Below are 23231 nucleotides of genomic sequence, written 5' to 3'. Positions count from 1 at the left end.
CTGCTGACAGGGCTTGGGTGGGTTTGTGTGTTTTCTGTGGACAAGATGTTGGAACAATTTAAAAGTATGAGTCTGGTCTGTTTGCTTATGAATTGTTATCTCTGTGTGAGCTTTGGCTGATATTTTATCTCCCTTCTCAACAAAGAATTTTAGATGTCAAAATTCATATATATCAACTTCGCGTAGACATATACAGTGTTCTTCTGTCTTGTGATAAATGAGGGATTTTAATACCTTGGTACCTTTTGGAAAGTCTTTGGATCTTCTAAAAGGGGAAAGAAAACTCTTCTAAAGCTGACTCTTGCCAGGTGAGAAGAGCTGATAATGTGTCACTTATAGGAATGGCAAAGGGATAAATATTCACCTTCACATAGGAAAAGGGAAGAGCTTGGGTTGTAGTTAACTCAACCTGAACTCTTTGTGTGGGGTGCCTGAATACCTAAAGGGCCTACTGAGACAGCTCAGAAACATGATGTTGTGTTTTGAGAACTCATGTAAGACTGATGAGATACTTTATGACTGAATAAAAGCAAATGTGATATCTGAAGTAACTGAAGAAACACAAATGTATTATCTGCCTTTAAAATGGGAAGGAAAGACAAAACTAAAAAATTTCCCAGTATATATATATTAGACTTAGATATTCAGATTTATGACTTGCCATGTTCATGCATATACTCATCAGTAAATGTCAGATAACATAATTCATAATGAGGTAGAATTACAATAAATTGCCTTAATTTGTTTGCCATATGCTAAGCATGCCCACATGTCCGCATATGGATCAGCTGATGCACAATAACTTGGTGATGAGAAAAATTACTCATATGTCTTAAGGTTTTACCAGTTCTGAGTTACTGACTGTGTGATCTCTTAACAACTAATTTTTGATCTGGTTTATCAACAAGAACTTTTATAGACTGACATCCATCCTGCATTGTTACACAAAAACCAAAGCAGCTTAAACATTTACAAGCAAGCTTCTATTAGTATGTTACTGAGTATTAATCAGTACTTTGGTTTTCTCATGTGCTTAATGACATTTATAGTCCAAACATAGTAAAATTTTATAAAGCTGTGTTTAATATTAATTAAGACTTCTGATGAAATCACTGTGTAAATATAGATTATTAAGATTTAGAGTTAAGGCTGCTTCTCCATTAGAACTATATGGGATCAAAGAATAAATTAGAGTAGTAATCTGAATTAATTGGGTTCCTGTTCTCATAGTAAAGGTGTGTTTTTCTGTAAGGGTTTGAAGGTCTTTGTTCTCAGGCACCTAATTTGTTAGGTTACATAGCAGATACTTTTTAACAAATCTGGCACTTCTTAGGTGATGATTCACCCTCTTGGGCAAAAAAGGGTGGAAGTTGTCTAGTACTTACTGCATACTGGTTCCATGCTGTTTGCTGCTCAGAAGTTAAAATAATTTTTAAAAAATTAAAAAGGAAAAAAATAGGAATAAAAAGAGGTGTTTCTATTCTATGACTGAAAGATTTAGGGAGCTTTAGAAACTATGACTGGTACAGGCAAATTTTTCTGTTGCTGTTTCTACTTTTTAAATTATCTCATTATTGTGTTTTCTACTGCAAAGTTCTTTTGTTTCAAAATTATGATACCAAAATTTACCATGATGACAGCGTGGTCTTGCAAGCTTAGTTTCAGTATTCTGTAAAATCTGCTGAAGGGCAGAAAATAAGCCTCTGGAATGAGAGCTACTCTGTCCTAATTGCAATATTCCAGCTGGGACTGTGATTGTGTGTTCTTCAGAGTAGTTCTGATTTGCCCCAAGGTATTTGTGTCCCACAGCATGTATTAAATTTTTTAAGGATAATAACTTTGCTAAAAAGCTTGCTCAGTAATTTTACTGTTAACCCCCCAACACCATTAATACACTATGGCATCAGAAATTGCTGTACTTCTCACAGCCTTCTAAAACTGTATTTGCTGAAGTTTACTGTCTGCTTCCTTGGAAACCAGTAGTTGATTCAACATTTTGAGTTTAATACCCATCCTAGAAATGCCTTATAGAAGTCAAAATAAATTGTGCAAGAGGTTGTCAGTGTTCTGTGTATTTTTCTTTGCTCAGTCTATTTCAGGTAAATAGAAATGTCTATTTCATGAGAAATAAGGGCAAAGTTTCTACTAGTTTAATTCTCTTTTGGCATCCAAAATGGACCTAACATGAATACTGGATTCTGAAGCAGTGATAAAATGTTAAGAATCCTGCATTCCCATGGTCCCCTTAAAAAAAAAAAAAAAAAACAAACAAAAAAAAAAAAACATAAAAACCCCTGCAAATGAACAACCACCTGATCAGGTATTAACCAAAAGTCACTTCTTGTTTCAGTGAGAGAGAATTTTTAACAATATGGGATGCAGATAATAGAAATAAGAAATTATGGTTTAAGAGCATAACTTTATATTAGTCAATCTTAGTATACCTTAAAAGTGTCTGTGTGAAAAAAGGTGCAGGAACCAGTTAATGAAAATGGAAGCCAGTCTGACCTCTTTGTCTAACAGGGAAAAAAAAAAATCTAGTTTGTTACTCTTTGTGAGACATGTAGGTAGGGTCTGCCCTTCCCTCTCCAAGTACCGTTGACTTTCCAGAGTCTACACACAAAGTCATTATTAAGAGTTTAGCCTTTGAAAATGGACAATGTTTTCAGCTCTCATGGGCCAGAGGCTGGACTTTGTGGGGCTTTTCTTGCCTTGCATGCTGAAGAACCATCTTGAGGCATCGGCAGAGAAGAAGATTGCCCAGCTCGTTGAGCAGCTGGAGCCAAAATAATGTTTGTGCTTGTTGCTCCTCTGAGGAATCACTGCCTTGATATTCGTTATCTCAGTGGTAACAGAGGGGGGAAATGGCTTCTCTGGAGCTCTTTTTCTCTTCATACCATTCCTTGCCTGTTGCTGCCTAGTCCTTTCTCCTCTTTACTACATCTCCGGAAGCCTCAGACCAGTACAAACATGCATCCTTATTTACTTCTCTTATTTACTCATTCTTATTTACTATGCTCTTATTTTAAGCCAGCTGACCCTAATCTTGCAAATTCTTAAACTCATTAGGGCCAATAATATTATGCATGTAAGTTTTCCTGATGATTTCAGGTGACTGGCTAATACATAGAAGTATTGCCATGATGAAATGTCTAGTGAGAGTTTTTTAGGATGATAGTTTATAAAAATCATGATTAAGGTTCATTTATATGTATCTTCTACCATAATAGGTCTTCTACCTTAGATAGAGTCAAGCAGAATTTTTCTTTTACACAGAAAATTTCCAACTTAAATTGATATTTACAGCTTGCAATACAAGCATAATATTTCTGTTGCAGCGGGGGAAGAACAAAAAAAATATCTGTATCCACAAATATTGATAAATCGATTATGCCTTGTTAAAGCTCAGATGCCTTTCCTGTTTCTGGCACTTGTGTGTTACCAGGGGGCCACGCATGTTGCCAGCCATACATCTGAGATGAATAAAGAGTGATGTTACTCCAGCAAGTGTGCAGGCTTTGTCCTTACAGCGGCTGGCGTCACCATGAGCACGGAGCCCTCCCACTCCTCCTTGGTAATTGATGGTGACAGGCTCTCTGCTGAGCTGTCCCTAACGTAGGGACTGTATCAGATCAACAGCTGAGAGAAACGGCCAGCAAACAGTCTTGTTCCGTAGAGACCAAAGCTGTGCCCTTTAAACCAGGCCTTGCAAGTGCAGGTATTGGCAGTGATGGTCAGTGTGGGCTGATTGGCCGAAGTTCCCGCTGGTGCGCTGCTTTGCGTCGGAGGTTGTGCTCCTGTAAGAAGCATTGCTGCTGCTGCTGGAAGGGCTGGCCTGCTTGGAGTGAGGCTGACATGCTTGACAGACGCCTGATGTCTCCTCAAACTAAGCACATTGCTCCTGGGGTAAGCATATGTGGTAGGAGTGCAGGCCAGATGCTCGGGAGCCCTTTAATTTTACAATGTGATGTCGAGGCTGGCTTGCAAGTTAACTTAATTACAATTAAACTGTTTCACTTTGTTCTCATTTAGCCAAGCTGAAATGTTGAGAAATGTGTCAGCTTTTTTGTGGAAATACAAACCATACTTTTGAGCTTCCTTTTTTGAAACATACTAACTTGACTTACAGTTTGGAAAAACTGTAAAAAAAACGAGTTGAGGGGGAGGGAAAGCACTTGCAGGTGGCTGCTGCTGAGGGCTTCTGCCTATGACCCTATTAAAGTAGTTAAAAGTGGCTTGCCTTTTGTTCAGTGATTTTTGGGGATGTGCTAAATTGTTTTCTTCTCAATATGAAAGCAATGGGACTCTCTGCTGGCAGTAGCTTGAAGTACATTCTCTCTACAGACACAAACATTATACTGTCTATTATTTTTGTTTGGGTTAGGTTGTAACACATTCATGAGTCTTGCTTTGGCAGCATTTGACCAGGTATGTGTATCCTGGGGCCAGGGAGTTTTAGTAGCAGACATCCCACTACAGCTGTGCTGTGAAATAAAATTTAAATAGATGACAAATATTATTTTTAAAGTTCAAATGGATGTGCTTTCTCTTTTTACACTGTATGAAAAAAGGATGGGGATTAAAATAAAATTAACATAAGCATAGATTTAAGCTGAATGTTTGGCTTAAGCTTGCTTCTTTCTATAACATTTATGAGCTATTTGAATAAAATTGCAGTAAAAGAACAGTATCTTAAGCATGGCAGTAGCTTTCCAGGGTTCTTCTGAGAGAAGTCAGGAGCACTGTCTTGTGTAACAGCTGCTCCACAGTATTTTTCTAGAAGGAAATCAGATTTGGATCATCGCTCTTCCCGGGTTATTTAGGGATCTCCACATAGGAAACTGATTAGTTATTGCTAATATCCATTCTGTTCTCATTTTACAGACAACTTTTCTTTATAAATAACTTCTTTTTTCTCTAATTAGACTATGCTCTTATGTTTGTGGGGAAAGTAAAGCAACAGTGGGTCTTACAGGAAGTGTGCCATGAAGCAGGAAAGGGTACAACTACTATATATAATTCCACTGGAATTATTTGTGGCATGGATGTTCAGAATAGTAGAAATCAGCTACTAATAGAATCACAGAACCTTTAGCTTGGAAAAGACCCTTAAAATAATTGAGTTCAGCTATAGCTGCCTTTAGTCTTTTCTTATCTAATTAATATAATAAAAAGCTTAAGTCTTTATGATTTAATCTATATACAAGCAATTATTAAGACTTCTGATAAACAATATGTGTTGGGATTCTCTTTCAATCCCAATATAATTATAGGTGGGGAGAAATCAGAACATAATTTTTCCTGGTGGGGAAAAGTTGTTGTAAAATTAAAAAAAAGAAAAAAAAACTCAAATTGGAAATTACTGTTTTCCTCAACAAAACCAATTCCATGTTGAAACTTAGCACAACTAATGTACATGTTTCCATGCAGCATTTTCATCTTTCTGTCTGCTGGTTGTCAAATAATGTCAGCAAGAAGAAGCTGTGTTTATCTGGTCTATAAAGTAAAAGGAAGCTTTTCCCTCATATCCCATCATGGAGAAGTCCAGATTCTGTTTAACATGATCATAAAGCACGATCTGTTAGACAGAGGAAGAAGTTATCATTTGACAGGGTGAGGGAATCACAGGGAGTGGTGCTGTGCATGTACAGCCCTTGTAAACTGAGGAGCAGAAAAAAACCAGGACAGGTGAAGTGAAACACAGATGGAAAGCAGTAAAAGGGATTCAGCCATATACATGGATCCCTCAGTATTTAGTCAACCCTTCTTTCAAAGTGATAGCTGATGACTATTCTATTCCTGTTTCCTCAGTTTTTATTCTAGTCTCCAGATATGTCATGAGAGGAAGGCTATTTTGTTTTGCTAATGTGAATTTTAGCTGTAGTCACTTCTTGTTCAGAAGTATTTTACAGGAAGCTGTGCTTGCAAATTAGCATTTTGTTTAGCAGTACTGGTCCTCAGATATTGTCTAATTTAAAAAAATTGTTTAAATATCTAGGAGAAAAGTAATCAGGAAGATTAAAGAAGAGATATAGCTCGAGAACTTTCATATTATTGGCATGAATAATTAAGTAAATTTATTATTGATGATAGTCTTTGAATGGCAGTTGTTGCATCAAAAGTATATTGAAATTATGTAATTGTCCAGAAATTCAGTTAACTGCTTTATGGGTACATTTTTCTAAATTTCTAGATAACAGAATGTCCCTTGGAACATGTTGACCCCTTATGTGTTCAAGTTAATTAAAATGTTATAGTAAGATGAAATAAAGGATTACTTACTGCATAACCACTGATGCATTTTCACCACCAACAGGCATTGTAACATAGAAATTCTGAAGTATGGAAACTTCAGTAAATGTCAGAAAGTGTAAGGACATTTTGTCCTTACCTCACCCTCTATGCAGAGAGGCGGCACCCTGCCTTTTTCCAATTTACGCAAATTTACCTGAATTTATATTTTTTGGCATCAGTGAGATATATATTTGCTGCTAATATTTTTTATTCAGTTTTCAAATAGCAGTGAAGAAGCCTAGGAAATCATAAACTTGAAAGGGCAAATTCTGCTATTTGCTTCCCAGGATCCCTGGTGTGGAGCTGCCACAAAAAAAAAAAAAAAAAAAAAAAAAAAAAGGTGTAAAAAGACAGGAGGTAAAGTCCTTTAAACTTCAGTTGCATTCAGATATTCAATTTGTAGGCTATTAAACCACTGGAATTCTTTATTTTTTACTCTTTTTTAATTTTTTTTTTTTTTTTTGCAATGGGCCAAAGTACAGAGGATTCCAGAATTTGGAAAATAAGTTGTCTAATTACATATGAATTTAAATGTTTGCAATATTTTAATCATTGATCCCTAAAGTCCTTTACACTGTTACAAGTACAGTGTTTCTTTACAAATTTTTTTCTGCCACCGGTGCTGAATGTACATGACACAAAAGCCTGTGGTTTATACTGTACTCATAACTGCTTAATAACTGCAACCAATGCTCTGTGACAGTGATGATTTGGAAATTTTCTGACAGATTAAATGTTTACATTGCTGCTCATGGCATCAGCTTATATTTAAACAAGCTGCTGAGCATTAAAGTGCACAGACAGTCTTTGTATAACAGCTCTGATTTCTTAGGTTTATTTCCTAAGACAAGATTTATGCAATCCCACTTTCCATCTGTTAGTTGTGCTTCTCAGGAACTTCAGTGGCCGATTTAAAACAGCCTTGCAGAGGTCTCAGAAGCACCGAGTGATTCTAGCAGAACTTCCTGGGGGCTGGAGGAGCTCTTAAAGCCATTTCCTCAATGGGCCAGTGTGGGAGATGTAGAGCACTGTCTGGCCTCCTCTGGCATCTGGAAGGCAGCATCCATCCAGCTGAGGAGCACATCTTTACCTGCAACAGAGCAAACAAATGCTCACTCCTGTTCAGCTCATGATAAGAGAAGTTCAGGGAGGGGAGGGGAGGGGAGCTGAGGGTACACAGCATGTGGTGTGTAGGGAAAATGAGAGAGAGCTGAAAGTATTGTGGAGGTGTGTGTGGGAACCCAAGCTTCATTACTTCTGCTGTCACTAAACAACTTTTTTTCTTCAGCTCATTAATGATACATTGCATTTTGCAGTATTTTACTGGATATAAACATATCCAGTAAAACTTTTTTCTGAATGTTTTGAGGCTGATGAAAGGATGATCTCAGTTTGATGATTTATAATATTCATCACTTAAAAATTACTAGCTGGATAGTTAATGCTATTGGTAGAATATTAGTATCAGAAGAAAATATAATTTTGAAGGCCTGCTAGATATAAAAGCTAAATTTAACTTTGAGTATGCTCATGCTGATCAGAGGATGCCTGTAGAAAGATTGACTCACAGACTCAGTAATTGTCTTGGTGTCTTCTCAGTTTGCCGAAGTCCTCAGCCAAGTATGTATTATCATTCCTGTGCAATTCCCACAGTTTTAAGTACACAGTTCAGTAGCTCACTTCTACAGAATAGAGTTTCCTTGAAGATCTCTGTGACCAAAACATGTTTGGGCTTTAAAATTTTCTCTCTTATTAAAAGGCTTACAATTGGGGGTGGACTGAAAGACATTTGAAGGTCTCTTCCCACACAAAATATTTTATGATTCTATGATTTTGCCTATTTGTTTAAGCAACATTAGGTGACTGATATTTATTTGAAAGGTTTGGTTGGTTTTCTTGGTGTCACATTTGCATATACTTTGTTATTCTTGTAAAATTATAAAGTCTTTTCTATGAGCTAACAATGAAACACATATTTTCAAACTATAGTATTATTTGAAAGAGTCATCTCTTCAATATTTCCTCTCTAGAAACTTTTAAATTAATGCATCAAGGGAGGCATTGGAAAAAGTAATTTTTTGAGTTTTAAAGTACTATTTTTCATCAGTATTTCCAGTTTGACTTGGAAACAGGGTCACTTTGTTGTGTAAGAAACGGGGTAATGCTTGATTACATAATAGTTTGAATAGCTGATGCTATGGTGGAATGCTGGAAAAGGTACTTTCAAACTCCACACTTTGGTAGCTTCCTGCAAAATTCAGAGTAAATTAGTGAGTTCCTAGGACATCATGATACTTTCTGGCTGAATGTTTTCTGTCACAAAAATGTGATCACTGATTTCACATGGATCTCCCAGCTTCACTAGAACTTGTGTAGACATAAACAAAGCAACCAGCCTTGTAATGACAGGAGTATTTTACCTTAGGAGAAGTTTAAGGTGTCAGAACTGAACTACTTGAGAGAATAATTTCCTTCTTAAATTTTAAAAGCAACTTTCTTCATTGATGCTGGTTGAGTGTAAATCCATTATTCTGTTCATGTCATGGACAACACAATACACAATTTAGGTTCAGTTTTATGAATTTAGGAGAGGAGAAATTCTTGGATCTTGGAATTCAAAATATTGTCTTTTTGTAGGTTGTTACCATATTAAGATCAACTACCAATCTTAAGATCAACAGTTATGGATTTGATTAGAATTCTTACATTACTGACTTTTTCCCCACGTGTTAAACCAAATGTCTAGCAAATTTTTTGTACTTAGGAGGAGTTTCTCAGTGACTTCAGAAATCCTCATCCAACACACCTTAGTATCATAGATTTGAAGCTGTAAAAGGTGCTGGGGGATGACTTTTGGAACACAGGGACAGGTTCACCTTTAAAACTCCAGTCAGGGTGTAGAAGATGGCTGAATGCTTTTCTTGGAGAATGAGAGTCCTGCAGTCTCAGACAGAGAAGGAGAGCCTCACATAAATGCGGTTTGAGATAGGCTCTTTGCTTGGATGCATGAGCCTTCAGTGCTGTCAGCATGGGGGAACCAGGCTGTTCAGAGCAATTGTGTCAAGAGGGAGGGGAAGAAAATGTGCAGTACAGAAAGATGCAATTGAAAAATCACATTTTTACATTTTACAGTTGTATCTAGATTATAACTGAGGGGAATAAAAGTCATTTCAATGTAGAAGAGGAAAGACCTTTGCACCTTCTTACACTCTGACAAGTCTTCACCTTCTTACTGTCTGCTAACAAGATCCTGTTAATTTGAGTGGATAAGGAAGATTGACTGAAAGTACCTTACCTTCATGATGCATCTCATCAGGGCAGTTCTGAACATGTTGTTGTAACACATTGCATTAATTCTCTGTGAGGAGCAACTTACTGCACTTATTGCATTGCAAACTGCTGTCTCTGCTTAGCTGACATGCTGGTTCCTCTGGCTGTGTTTTTCACTGCAGCACACTGCGAGTTCCTGGCCAGGGTTACACATCTGGCTCCCTGCTCATTAAACACATTTCTGTTGTGCCAGGGTGACATCCAGCCTCATAGGTGAGAGAGCCATTACAGCAGCACATATGCTGCCTAAATTCCACTTAATTTCTATTTTAAGCTCTCAAGTGGGTCCCAAGAGATAAATAGTTCTTTCTGTAGAGAGAAGTTTTCCAGCTTTCACATTTCACCAGAACTTATTTCAGTGGAGCTTATTAAATTGCACAAGCTAGTCCATCAAAAATTAAATATAATTAATCCAGATTTTAAGAGTGCAAAACTGTGACCATCAGAAATATTACAGGTTTCAAAAACAGTAAAAATGAGGAATGGAAACTGAGATTTGAAGAAGCAATGAGGCCAAAGAAACCACAATGTTTGGTGATAATCGATAATTTAAATTGATGGAATTGTGGAGTGATGGCTTGTGCCAAAAATGCATAAGCAAAGGCAGAGTGAGCCAAAATGACTCCTGTGGCCTGCTGTTGTGGTTCTTCTGGTTAGATGCATTTTATTTTCTGAAATGAGAACAGAATTTGGAGGTATCAATAGCACAAGTTTTACAAGCAGTTCTGTAAATGTGATTTTGAGATATGGCTGGACATTTTAAAAGCCAAAACCATTTTAAAGGCACAGGGGCTCGGACATCTCCTCCATGAACTATCAGTTACTAAGTTAATGTCCTGAGTATGGAACTGCAGGGCAATTGTCCCAGAGGACAACCTGTAAGTTGAGGACCACAGTTTTCAGGATGTGGATGTGGCCAGAGGGTAATATTCCTATTAGTCCGGGGTAGCTGCTCTGCACAGCTTTGAGCCAAAGTTATTCCTCAGTCTCCAGTTCTGGACAATCAGCATCTGACCATGATGGAGCTGCCCATGGCACTTGAAACATTTCAGTGACCCCAGAGGCAGATGAGTACTGAGCGTGAGAGGTGAAAGCCTTTCACTGAGATGAAAAAACCCTGCTTATTTAATGCTGTATTAATGTATGGGTAACACTATAGAGTTAAAGTAGTGACTTTTCAGTGGAAAGGTGTATTTTTAAAGGGGAAATAGTGAGCACAAGCTATTTCTACAGCGTTGTGTAAGTTTTATATATTCCACGTCAGGATATTAAGTGTTCTCTGTGAAGGTTGTTTCTTTTATTGAAATTCTTGTGCTCAAAAGTATATTAATCTCCCTTTTTGCAATTAATACATATAGGAAAACAAACAATATTTCATCTTTAATACTCAGATATTACTTTTTTAAAATATTGTTGAATTAATTTTTTCTTCCAATACCTTAAAGCTCTGACAGAATTTACTGCTGTTTCAGAAGTGTTTGGCAGCACATTCAGCTGCAAGTGACTTCTGTGACCATCCTAGACCAGCAACAACATGTTGAATTGTTCTTTGTCTCTCTCCCTGTTCTCTGTTTCACTGCAAGGCTTTAAGAAGACAATGTTCCACATGACTCTACATCACATGTAAAAAATAAAAATAAAAATCTTGCCCACACATGGGAGCAATCACCTCTGGGCAGATTTTGCAACTTCATAGCATTTATAGCTCCTCTCCAATACCTCAGTGATGCAGAGGATTTATAATACAACAGGTATTTTTATTTTGTAGCTGTAATACAAATGTTTTCAAACATGCTGTGTTCCTGACACTCATTGCGAGTTGGATTAGATGTTTTAACATCTGACTGCAGGGAGATCAGCAGCTTGTTATTTCTGCGACACTGTGAGAACATACTCACGTTATCTTTCAGTGCAGCAGGAGATAGCATGTGCCCCTAATGTATGTATGTTTTCAAGTTGAGAAGTTAAGTCTGCTGTTAATGTTATCACTGCTGCATCCAGAAATAGAAAAGTGCAGGCAGATTGGATTGTGTTAGAGAATGGTAACCATAATAACCAATAACAATCTGCAAATGATAAGCAGTTTTAATGTTTAAAAATAAAATTTATATAGCATTCCTGTACTTTCATGGGCATACTTTCAGATTTTGTTATTCATTCATTTGAAGCTTGATTTTGAGATTTAAGATGTGACATTAATCTTAAGGAAGTGTTTCATTATTGCATCTTGAATTAGTTGACACTGGTTTATTATATACCTAAACTAAATCTCACAGAATAAAATTGTACTTAACAACCCTCTTTCAGATGTACACCATCTGTATGGGAGAATTAAAAGCATCCTACGTGATGCATGGAATTTTATGGAAGGAGGTGGATTTTTATTTTGTGGTTGGATGTAAAATGGATAAATTCAGGAAAGAAATACAAAGTCTTCTGGAAGTTAATGCAGTGTATCTTCATAATTTGGAATCCACACCATGTTCAGGGATGCTGCCCATCACTTTGGCTGATACGAAAATTAAACAAACAAAAAAATCCCCCTTTTACCTTGAACATTGTTACCCCCAAACAATGCTATTTCTTTTGAGGAATGTTTTTAAAAGAAAGAAAGGTATCATTCAAGAGAGGGAAGTGGTCTAAATTGTGTCCTGGCCCTGCCAACCCCCTCCTTGCCTACCCCCAGCACAAAAATAGGGATGCTTAAGCACAACTCTGGGAAACTCCAACTGAATTACTTAACCTGTCATGAAACTGAGCAACTGAATTACTTAACCTGTCTGAGCAATGTGGTGTTATGAGCAAGCTTTTAACTCTTCTAGGTTAGCATGCTCTCAGTCTTCCTTGCTGAGGCAGTCCTATCATTTTCATAAAACATTTGGATGTTTCTTAGAATGTGGAGTCCTGTTAGAGTTGTTCTTAACTGCTGAGACACTGCAGTTACCATCACACAGCATTCAGAGAGTTACAGTGTCAATGAGAAGAACTGGAAAAGACCCATTCTTCTAAATGTGCTGATGTCCAGAGGAACAAGGCAGCCTGGGCTTCAGATCCATGCTGTAGCTCTTTCCAGGCAGTAACACTCCTGACAATTTAAGTTTATGCTGCTGGAACGGTGTTGCCCACAGTTAGAATGACCCCTATGGGAGAAAATCAATGGGAGAGCTAAAATTTGTAGGAAAAAAACTAAAAAAATAGTTGCTAATCATAATTTTCACATATAAATAAACTTATTAAGAAATTATTCAGTGCTGGTGTGGGATGGAATGGGATGGGATAGTCTAGATGCAGGGTAAAGTGCAATAGCTCTTGCTCTTTCATGCCATATGTGAGAGGGAACAGCTTATTCGGTTTTTTTTTTGCCAAAAGTTTCCTTAACAATTCTTGTTGCTAGCTGTATAAAGGTGTTACAAGCTGTTGACATTCTTCACTGGGATTTGAATTTGAATCTGAATTAGGTAAGAGAGAGTCAATTGCTTTCCATAGAGTTCCTGAAGAAAAAAATGTTGTTACTGTTGGATACAAGCTGAAAGATTCTTGTTTATCAAGAAAGGCCTGTTTAGTCTATTAACCTTGACAACCATGTCAGCATTTTTTTCTGTTTGTTTTCCCAAAGGCACTGTGTTGAAGTACTATGATACACAAAGCTATTTATAGTGTAGACAGTTCATAGCTATGCTTAAAAGACATGGGTCAGGGTTTAAATACCAGAGTTAAATGCTATTCTCTTTGACAATTTTAAAAGTCATTATGCCTAATCCCTGAAAATTAAAATGGAGAGATGGAATCCCTAAAATATCAATGTAAATCAGATAATTTTTAATTTCGCAGAGTGCTTGAGGTAAAAAGGAACCTCTGGAACTATTCCAGTTACCTGCTCAGAGCAAGGCCACCTAACACTGGTAACCCAAGACCATGTTCAGATGGCTTTTGACTGTCTCTAAGGATTGAGACTCCAGAACCTGCCTGGGTAATCTGTGACAGTGCTCTCTCACTCTCTCAGTAAAATAAAAAAATACAACAAAACAAACCCTATCATGCAAAAAAAAAAAAAAAAAAAAAATTCTCTGTGACCAAATGTATTTTCCTATACTTCAGTCAATACTCATTTCTTTTTGGCTTTTCGTTAGGAGTCACTGAGAAGAGAGTCTGTCTCTGTCTTCTTTATTCCCCTTCCACCAGATACTGCACACCTTCATAGTTTTTTATGTAAGGAACAAAACTTTGGGAAGCAATCAGGGAAAACAAACTCCACACGTATTGATACACCTGTGTTTGTACCTGTTTGCCTCTGTTAACACATGATTAATATTGCTATTGCTGTGTTGGCTTCCACAGATGAGCAAGAGCTACTTTAAAAGTGCTTGTATATATTGAATAAGTGATTTACTTTATCCTTGTGATTTACTTCATCATTTCAGACTGTAATCCTGACTCTCACAGTCACAGTATTTTATTTTTATTTAGTCTGAATGCTGTTTCTTAAGGTCCAGCCTTCATCAAGTCGTGTTGGTGTAGCTCTCTGTCACACATCTGCAAGAACGTGTCCTGCTGGAAAGTGCCAGCTGGGGAGAGGAACAATTCCACCCTTAGCTTTGTCTCCATCTACCATTTTTTAGACCTATTTCTGTGCTTTTGACACTTTCTGCCTTCATCCCTACTCCATTCTGTCCCAAAAATAGAGCAGCAACTTTCTCTTGCTCAAGTCTCCAACTGACAGGTTTTCCAGTGGCCCGTATTTGCTTGATCAGCCAGTTCTGCCCAGGCATCCCATCTCAGCATTTCTGTCCTGGTCCACACCATTCCATTCTTTCCTGGTTACCTCCTAGCTTCAGGCTAGTCAGGTAGCCAGCTGTCTCTTTGAAGGCCTTTTCAAATCCTGTTGTGCTCCCTGCCTACCATGAACATTTTTCTTGCATAACCTTAATTCCTGTCTTCTAGCCTGGCTTCTAGGCTCTCCTCTCTGTGGGTCACACTGCTGCCATCCATCCTTGTTCTGCACTCTGGTTTTCTGCTTTTCCTATCTCATCACCTCTCAGGCCCCATTGTTCACAGCTTCCTTTTTCCAACCTCTCTCTCCCTCTCCACGCCCCCCTCGCGCTCCTCCATCTCCTCCATTTCTCTGCTCACTCCTGTGTGGATTATGGCAATCTGTCTGCAAGGGTCAGCACTGGTGAGATGCTGCCCACCCTCTGCTGGCCAGTCCCTTGCCACACTCAGCTACTGGGGGAACAATGTGCAGCAAAAACCCTGTGCTCTCACTTAGCTGGGAGAGGAGCACAGGTCATCCAGAAGTGCTTTGCTAAGTTTAAACACCCTCAAGAGGGGTGGCATTTTTGCAGACTTTTAATTCTTGAACCATAAAAGCTATATGCAAATTTGCTTTGTGGAGCCCTGAGACAGACTTTGGTACCTGTCATGATGTTTCAATTCAAGACAGCAATGAGCAATTCAGCTTATTTACTGTCCAAGCTGCCAGACTCTGGCTGCTTGTGCTGTCTGTAGTGAGAATTACTTGTGACATGAAAGTCACTTACGGTGACAGCCTGAATAATGCCCTAAGTCTCTGTTGAATATATGTGAACTGCAGTCCTCCCTGATTTCATATTCATTGCCAAAGTACAGGAGCTGATTATCATAATTTTTAATACATACAAAGCAATATGTTTTCCTTTATTTTGATGTTAGGAGTACTTCTAACATTCCTGCTCGTTTTCTTTTTCTCCAGATTAGTTGTGAGAGCCATATCCAAAAGGGAGCATTCAAGCTACAGCACCCAAATTTCAATTGCTTACAAGAGCTGTATCAGACAAGCAAAGAAATGCGTGATGACACTGGCTTTGCCAGTATTGACAGGTGTGGTTTCACACTAAAAACACTATGCGGGAAAACTTGGGCAATTACATTAAAGCTGGTAAGTGTGTGTGACCACACTCATTCAGCATCAATAGCAGCAACCAACTTGGACAAGCGGTGATTACATTCCAGTAGAGGTGTCTGATGCCTGCTAGCCTCCATGTAGGAACGATGCATGTTTTATTTACGCTCTGGGAATGCATTATTACGGTATTGCTTGTTTGAAGCATAATTTGCAATTGATAAAATGCAAAGTGACCAATTCAGCTGACAGATTTAAACTAATGCTATTTTGTAAACATATGGTTGGAAATAAAATTAATGTCTTCTGATTTCTGATTTGCCCTTTTCCAACCATTTTCTTGGGTTTAACTCTGCTTGTGGATACATACAACATAAAAAAATCCAGACTCATGAGTCACATCATATATAGTCAACAGAGGACAAAAGGTCTGTTTTGACAGAGAAAACAGATTGAGAGAAGAATATTCTACTAACTCACGCAAAGAAACTGAGTTAGTCAAGAGATGTATTTAAAATAAGAAGGGGATGATGCAGAGGAAGGAACAGGGTAGAATTTACAATGCATTTGAACTGCTTAATTTGCTGGTTTTGTTAGGAAAGAGGTCTTGTTCTCTTTCTTCTGTGGAATAGAAGGAAATTGAGTAGCACAAACTGATTTTCAATGCTATATCTTGTCATGAGATGCTGTGTACATTATATTAACTTGATTATAGATATAAATGGGCAAGCATACACCCACACATTTCCTCCTTAAGAAATTACATACTCCGTATTTTTTCTTAGTGCTTATGTATAGTTCTGGTTATAGGATATAGTGCTATCATCAGTATGAACTATAAAGAATTGAGAGGACTGAGCTGAGAAGGGACAGGTTTCATAGTGCTGTTTGAAAGCGGTTTTGATCGGGGTTGTGTTACTGGATGCCAACTGGTGGCCTCTTCTTCAGTCGTAAAGAACAGCCTTTCCCAGAGGGCAATATTTCTGTGTGCCTGGTTTACTTTATGCTGTATTCCTAAACCATCTTTAATGGGATTTATTTTTAAGCCCCATTTTAATGTTAGTTTGGGAATGCAGTCGGGGAATTGGCCTCTGAAGTCTTTTAGTTGTGTTTTATCCTTCTCTTTGGCTTTTTTTACTCTTTCTTGCCTGCTCTGCCTGGACTAGAAGTGGCCAGGAGCGAGGCGGGTCCTTGGATTCTTCTGTCCCGGTGTGGTATTGCGTGGGATCCGCTTCCCGTGCACTGGAGGTAGCGGGTGTAACTTTTCAGTTACCTGAATACCATTGTGGCACAGAGATAAAGTTACACCGTGTTTACAGAGCAGTCCGGGACTAATCAGTGCGAGGAAGCAATGAAGCGAGTGAACCATGCGAAAGGGAAACTATTGTGGGCTGTTTGTTTGCTTGTTTTTCAGAAGAGATTTTTCTTTTTTAAGACATAAATAGTGAGATAGCTGCATGGGTTTCTGCAGCACGGTCAGAGCAGCGAGGGGTATGTGTGAACCGAGCTCCCCGCGGCTCACCCGGTGCTGCCGGCTCGTCCCGGCCGCAGCAGCCGCTCCCTCACCGGCCCCGGCAGCTCCTCCCGGGCCCTCCCGTCCGAGCCGCGGCCCCGCGGGCCGCACTCGCGCTCTCCCGGCCGCGCTTTCGCCGCTCACAATTTGGGCGGCGTCGCGCCAGGCGGGGCAGGGCCGGAACGCGGCGCTGCCGCCCCCCGCTGCCCGCACCGCCCCATCCCGCTGTCCGCACCGCCCCGTCTTGTTCCGTCCCATCCCGTCCCGTCCCGTCCCGTCCCGCCGCCCGCACCGCCGCTCTGCGTGCCCCGCACCGCACTGCCCCATCCTCCTGTCCCGCACTGCTCCGTCCCTCTGTCCTGTCCTGTCCTGTCCTGTCCTGTCCTGTCCTGTCCTGCCCCTCCCCAGCTGGGGCCGCCCGCCCCGTCCCGCTGCCCGCCCCGCCCCGCACGGCTCCGCACGGCTCCGCCGGGGCGCGGGGCTGCCGCCGCCGCCCGCGGAGTTTCGCAGTTTTCCGTCCCGCCGGTCCCGCGGCCCTCGCAGCACACTCCGAGTTCATGCCCGAGAGCCCCGGTGCCTCAGGAGCAGCCCAGGCGTGGGAAAGCAGCCTGGGAAGCCTGCCCGGCTGGGACACGGGAGCTGAAGATGCCGTGGAAGATCTGACTTTAGGCGACTGGGCGCTCTGGGCAGCTGCTGTCAGACCGCGAAGGAGTAACTATGTACCTTTTTGGCAGTGAGGAGTACGAAGCGGTAAGATGTAAACTAGTGATTTTTTTTTTTTCTTACTTGTTACTTACTTTTAATGTTCCAATCTCAGAGCTTATTGGGCAGCTTTGAATTTCTGTCAGTATCGTTTTTTCTGCGTTTGAACTTCAGTATTCACCAGTTCGATTGCTTTTTAAATATGACATTTTTCTTCAAATTCTTCAAGTAGTGGGGTACTATTTGGTAGATAAAATTGAATTTACTTTCCTTGTTTATTGCATTGTGGCAGTATTGAAAGTATTTAACTACTGAGTATTATGAGGCTATTTGGACTCTGAGTTAAGCAAACCCATGCCTCCACATAATTCAGAATTTGTCTCATACTTTGTAATGTAAATAGACTACAAGGAGCTTACGGAACTGGCTTTAATAGTATGTTTGTGGGGATGTTGGCAAACCATTTCTTTTGTACAAAAGTTCAAAGCATGTCATTGTAATGTACTGCAATGTCCATCAAAAGAGCTACTTAAAAAACCCAAACACCCGCGTTAAGATCTGACACTCTTTACTTAAGTACCTGTGTAGAAAAAACAGTGTTTGAAATAAATTGATGATGTCAGAGAAGCCCAGAAGTAAACCACTAACAGCTCCACACTTTTGCATGACACTGTTAGCTGACATAAAAGTTTGCAATTTTGCAGCCTGTGGTTCAAGTGCTACGTTGTAAGCAAAGTGGATGGATTCTTCCGCCCACGCACATTTGTGACCGAGTCCAAATCTGAGGAGCTTTGGGGAAGAATAACAGTGAAAAATGTGTATGAACTCTACTATAGGACATCAAAATGAATTTCACAAGCTCAGAAGTGCTACATTCTTTGCATACAACTGGCAATTGCAAATGTTTTGTTTTGATTATTGAAGTTGCTCTTTGAAGTATGAAAGGGCCTTTTATGGCAGTCTGGTTTCTAGAACACAATTCAAGGAATTAATTTAGTTATTTTGGATTTTTGCCTCTTTTTTTTCTTTTTTAAATTCCAGCCAGCTATGTTTTTTTCGATGCAACAAATGTAGAAGGCATTCAGGAAAATAATTTAAGTGCAGCTGTATGCACATTGAACTCATTTGTGTATGTGTGACTTGCGCAAACTTTCACAAACCAAGTTAGGGAGCTGAAAAGAACTTAGTTTTTCCAAAGCGGTAAGCCACAGGGCATTGCAATGATTATGCTATAGAATGTTGACTTGTATATAAAAATGGTAAAGCAGAAGAGAGTGTCAAACTTTGAAGCTTTTTTTTTTTTTTTTTATTAGTTACATTCAGTTATTTGTAAAGGGTAACAAATAGCCCTTAACAGACTTCTGAATTTCGCTCTTCATTCCATTGTATCCTGTGGAGTTACTTCCTGGTTCATACAGCAAGCAAGTCTGAAATTTTAAAATGTCTTGAAAATAACCTAATGACTGAAGAATGGTGTTAGAGCTTTGGATTCAAATCTCAATCTCTTTCTCTGATGCTTTTTCAGTTTCTATAAAATATTGAAGTACTCTGTCTCATAGAAAGTAGTTAAATGTTTCAGACAACTTTCCCAGGCACGTGAGCCATCTCAATCCCTTTTCTATGACATTGTTGTGCAAAGTGAAATAGCATCAGTAGAAAAAGTAAGAAGCCCACCATGAATTGTGTGGGGTTTTTTTTTTATTTCTTTCTTGTTTCTTTTTTTTTCTTTTGTTCACTTTGATATCTCTAGAAGTCTCTGAAACTGAAGAGTAATGAGCTCATCAAATAAAATGTGTCACTAAATGCAAATTAAAATACAATTTGGGTTTTTTCTTAGATTTTCTTTAGAGCAGGACAGTTTGGGAGAAAATAAGGAAGCACTTTTTTGGTGTTATTTTGGCAGCCAGACTTACCAAGATATTTGCTTTACTCAGTGATAAGTAAAATAGAATTGATGGTGTACATAAAGCTTGAAGAACACTTTTATTGTTCAGTAAAAGCTAAATAAATGTGAAACTTCTGTCTCTACATGATCTGTTGTTCATGAAGCCATATGCTCTATACTGTGGAAAAGGCATTTGTTTTATCTTCCCACACAATTACTTGAGTCACTGAAGGACAAAGTGAGTGAAAAGTGACAGTGAAGAATTTCAGGGTTTAATTTTAAGTTTACTATTAATTTAAAGCAATTTTAAATAAGTTTAAGGAATTCTAGCTATGCATATAAAATTTGATTTTTATCCTTGGGAGGAGACTACTGATGAAAAGAAACATAGCATCATTAAGGCATCTCTTAGAGGAATTCAGTAAATCCATCTCTTAAAACTAAATATTTAAATTGAGAAATTGAGAAATGGAACTGTGTGTGATCATTGTTTGCATTTCATATGCACACACACACATGTTCACGTGAGCACGCACACACGTTTGCAGAAAACTTGAGTATCTGAGGTGGTATTCTAACTCAGTGGCATTTAATAGTCAAATGCCACAGACTGGTACTACCAGCTTTTGCATCCACTTTGCTTTCTTTTTTTTTCCTGTGTATAAACAAGATTGGATTATTAGCTTACTCTGAGTGCATAATAAGTCCAGATATCTGACAGCACTGTTAATCATAAACTTTTGATAATGATAATCTTTGATACCATCTCCCACCAACCCCAGCTGACAAAGATAATACCGCTTAAGAATCAGTTATCAAAAGAAAAAAGCTGGGGTTTATGACCACTTCATATTAAAAATAAAAACAAAGGGTCATGACACAGTCACAAAAGCTATCTTTTTGAAATAAATGAAATAAATAAAATAAATAAATAAATTTATTAATAATAAACCAGGTAGCAGTGGTCCTTTCCTATTTCCATTAGTATTTCCATAAATGGTCTAACTTGGGATGCACAGTGTCTTTCACATTACATTTTAAAACTTTAAGTAGATGCTTATTAAGCTCTTTATGAGTGATGAAATAAACATATAGAATCTTTTTAGGCATTCTTTGCCACATATCTGGCAAAGTAGGTATGTTTGACTATAGTAAGCAATTTAATTTCATAAATACAGGAAACTGTAAAAAGGTGCAGGCCCAGCAGTCTCATTTGTGGCTGTAACTTGTTTGTTTAGGCCTTTTCCTGTTTGTTTGTGAAATAAACCTCTGGTTAAAGGGAATATATAAATAAATTAAACAGAATGGAGTAGTTCATCAAAAATGAAACAGAAAGAGGGAACTCCTTTTCACAGATGCTTGGTAGATCATAGTCTGCATTACTGTCCCAAAAGAAAAGCATCTAAAACTTACTCCCAACAGACTTTTGAGTTCCACATAAGGGATGATGGGACTCCAGATGGTGCTTGCAAGTTTGGGAGGCTCTCCTGTGTCCCCGGGCTACACTTTGCCCAGCAGAGCATTTCCCACAGCTGCAGAACATCTGCTCTTCCTCCCTCAGGTGGGCCTTGCCAGGGCTGTGTGTGCTGGGCAGCTCCAGCCTCATCCCTCCTGCCTTTCCAGGGCCCTGATGTGTGCCAGGACTGATGGCACCAACTTGTCCTCAGCTGGGTACAGGACACCTTTAGTGTTTCGCCACTCCTTCCACCAGCAGTCTCCTGGCAGAGACTTTGGGCTCTGTTTCATTAGCATGATCCAACACTGTGATGGTAAGTGTAGGGTTAATTATGATTTCTTCTGAGAGAAACCTAATCACTGGGAAGCTATTCTCTTAGGAGAGTAATTCAGAGGCAGTGAGTTTTCTTGGTTATTGGTCATTTAAGAAAAATCATTGAACTTCATTTACCCTATTGCATGCAACTTTCAGATTTTTGTGATCAACTTTTAACTTTCCTAAGAAATTCAAAACTTAGCTTTTTTTGATCTCCATAGATATTTTTCTTGGAAAATATCCTTAAAAAGAGTGGGAAACCTCTTATAAGTCCAGTGAATTGCTTGTGATGTCCAGAGCATATGTTTTGGTTGCCTTGGAAATAGAGCATTTGTCACTTGTGTTCTCCAGGCAAAAGTTTTGAACTTGTCTATTTAAATTAAATCTTCATTTCCATATGTCGTCTTGAAGGATGGGGCACTTCTTTTGGAATAATAAGTATGATGTTGATAAATGCCAGTTATATTCATGACTCCTGCCAGGCAGAATTATCTTCCAAAAAGTATGAAAATCTGTCTGCTCAATTTCTAAAGGAGGGGAATATCTTGGAGCAGTCAAATGTCATTCAGGTTTGAGAAGAGTTACTTTTTGACTGTTCTGCAGGAATCAGACAGATTCCAATTCTGTGTGTACAGGCATTCTGCTGATAGGACATTTTCAAGGGAAAACCCCACCTATTTTACAAATATTGTAAGTCCTAGAAACCAGTAGGGACAACACAGTGATGTATTTACTCTGAGTCATTGCTACTTACCTTATTTCAGAAACTGAGTGAAGGGAGGAAAGGATGTTGTTTAAAATGAGAGAGTCACTTGTAACTTTTTAGCAATGGTAGTTTTCATCATACTGTGGATTGACATGGGAATGTATCTGAATAAATCAGAATTGCTTCTTTGGGAACCTCTCATTTGAATTGCATGCTTGTTATTACAAGGATAGTTTGGCAAATTACCTGCGGCAGAACACCATAAAAATTTAACCATAAGATTTTGGAATGACTTTTCCACGTTCACCTTAGTTCAACCTAAGGCAGCAACAACTAATGCTATGTTCAGATAGATAAGTTGTACAACACATGAGTGTAACTTGAAAGGCAGTCAAATTAAATTCAGTCTCTGAGGTTTGCTTCAGAGCCACAAGTCCATCTTTTGAAAAATCCCTTGACATTTTGATTCTTTATCTTTAAATTTTAGGAGACACTTGGTTTGTTTGTAGTGACAATAGCACTTGGTTAATTTTCAATTGCAAATGTTGTACAGCTGCACAAGAAATGGAGTTATTCTTGCCTGAAACCATGTGTTTAGTGAGAAGAACTCCTATGTGGAAGAAACAAGTGCTTATATGTGAAGACAGATGGGGTCACATCCAGAGGTGGATGTAGATTTGTGAAACAGTCACCCTTAGCAAGCCTTTTTCCTGTGGATTTTCTGCAGCAGCCAAAGTGTAGAAGCAATACATAGTTTTCATTTCCTAAATTGGAAAAATGAGGGTCATTCTTTATGGCATCATTCCCCATGACTAGTTCAGAGACCTTGCAGCTGTGTTTAAGCACTGCATATGAGTTTTGGGATTTCCCCAAGGGAAGCCTGGGAGAGCTGCTGGTTCTGATGGTGTAGCAGAATGGCTCCTGAAACAGTTTCAGTTTAGGATAGGGAAACACTAGAGAGGAAGATCTCAATAAACCCATGCAGATGAAAGTATTGGTCATTTCTGTGTTACTCCTAAGACACCCAGTGTACTTGTCAGTTAGTGTTTTGCACAACTGTAGTGACCATACTTCTATCCCCAGAGAAAATCAGTGTTTAATCTAGTGTCCTGTAGTTTATGTGAAGTAGATTTTTTAATAATGATGCTGTTT

General features: G+C 38.8%; 1 protein-coding gene across 1 annotated transcript in view; it reads left to right on the top strand.

The window, feature by feature from the left end:
• The first annotated feature begins 17690 nt into the window (after positions 1 to 17690).
• Positions 17691 to 23231, top strand: part of CACNB2 (calcium voltage-gated channel auxiliary subunit beta 2) — a 103338-nt gene continuing 97797 nt past the window's right edge. Inside the window, exon 1 of the mRNA XM_053956810.1 lies at positions 17691 to 17765. Coding sequence (XP_053812785.1) covers positions 17733 to 17765 — 33 coding nt within the window. The 5' untranslated portion in view covers positions 17691 to 17732. The remainder of the gene's footprint in view (positions 17766 to 23231) is intronic.

This window comes from Vidua chalybeata, chromosome 1, assembly GCF_026979565.1.
Source record: "Vidua chalybeata isolate OUT-0048 chromosome 1, bVidCha1 merged haplotype, whole genome shotgun sequence".
Lineage (NCBI taxonomy): Eukaryota > Metazoa > Chordata > Aves > Passeriformes > Viduidae > Vidua > Vidua chalybeata.
Note: the sequence above shows the minus strand (reverse complement) of the source record. Positions and strands in the feature narration are given on the sequence as shown.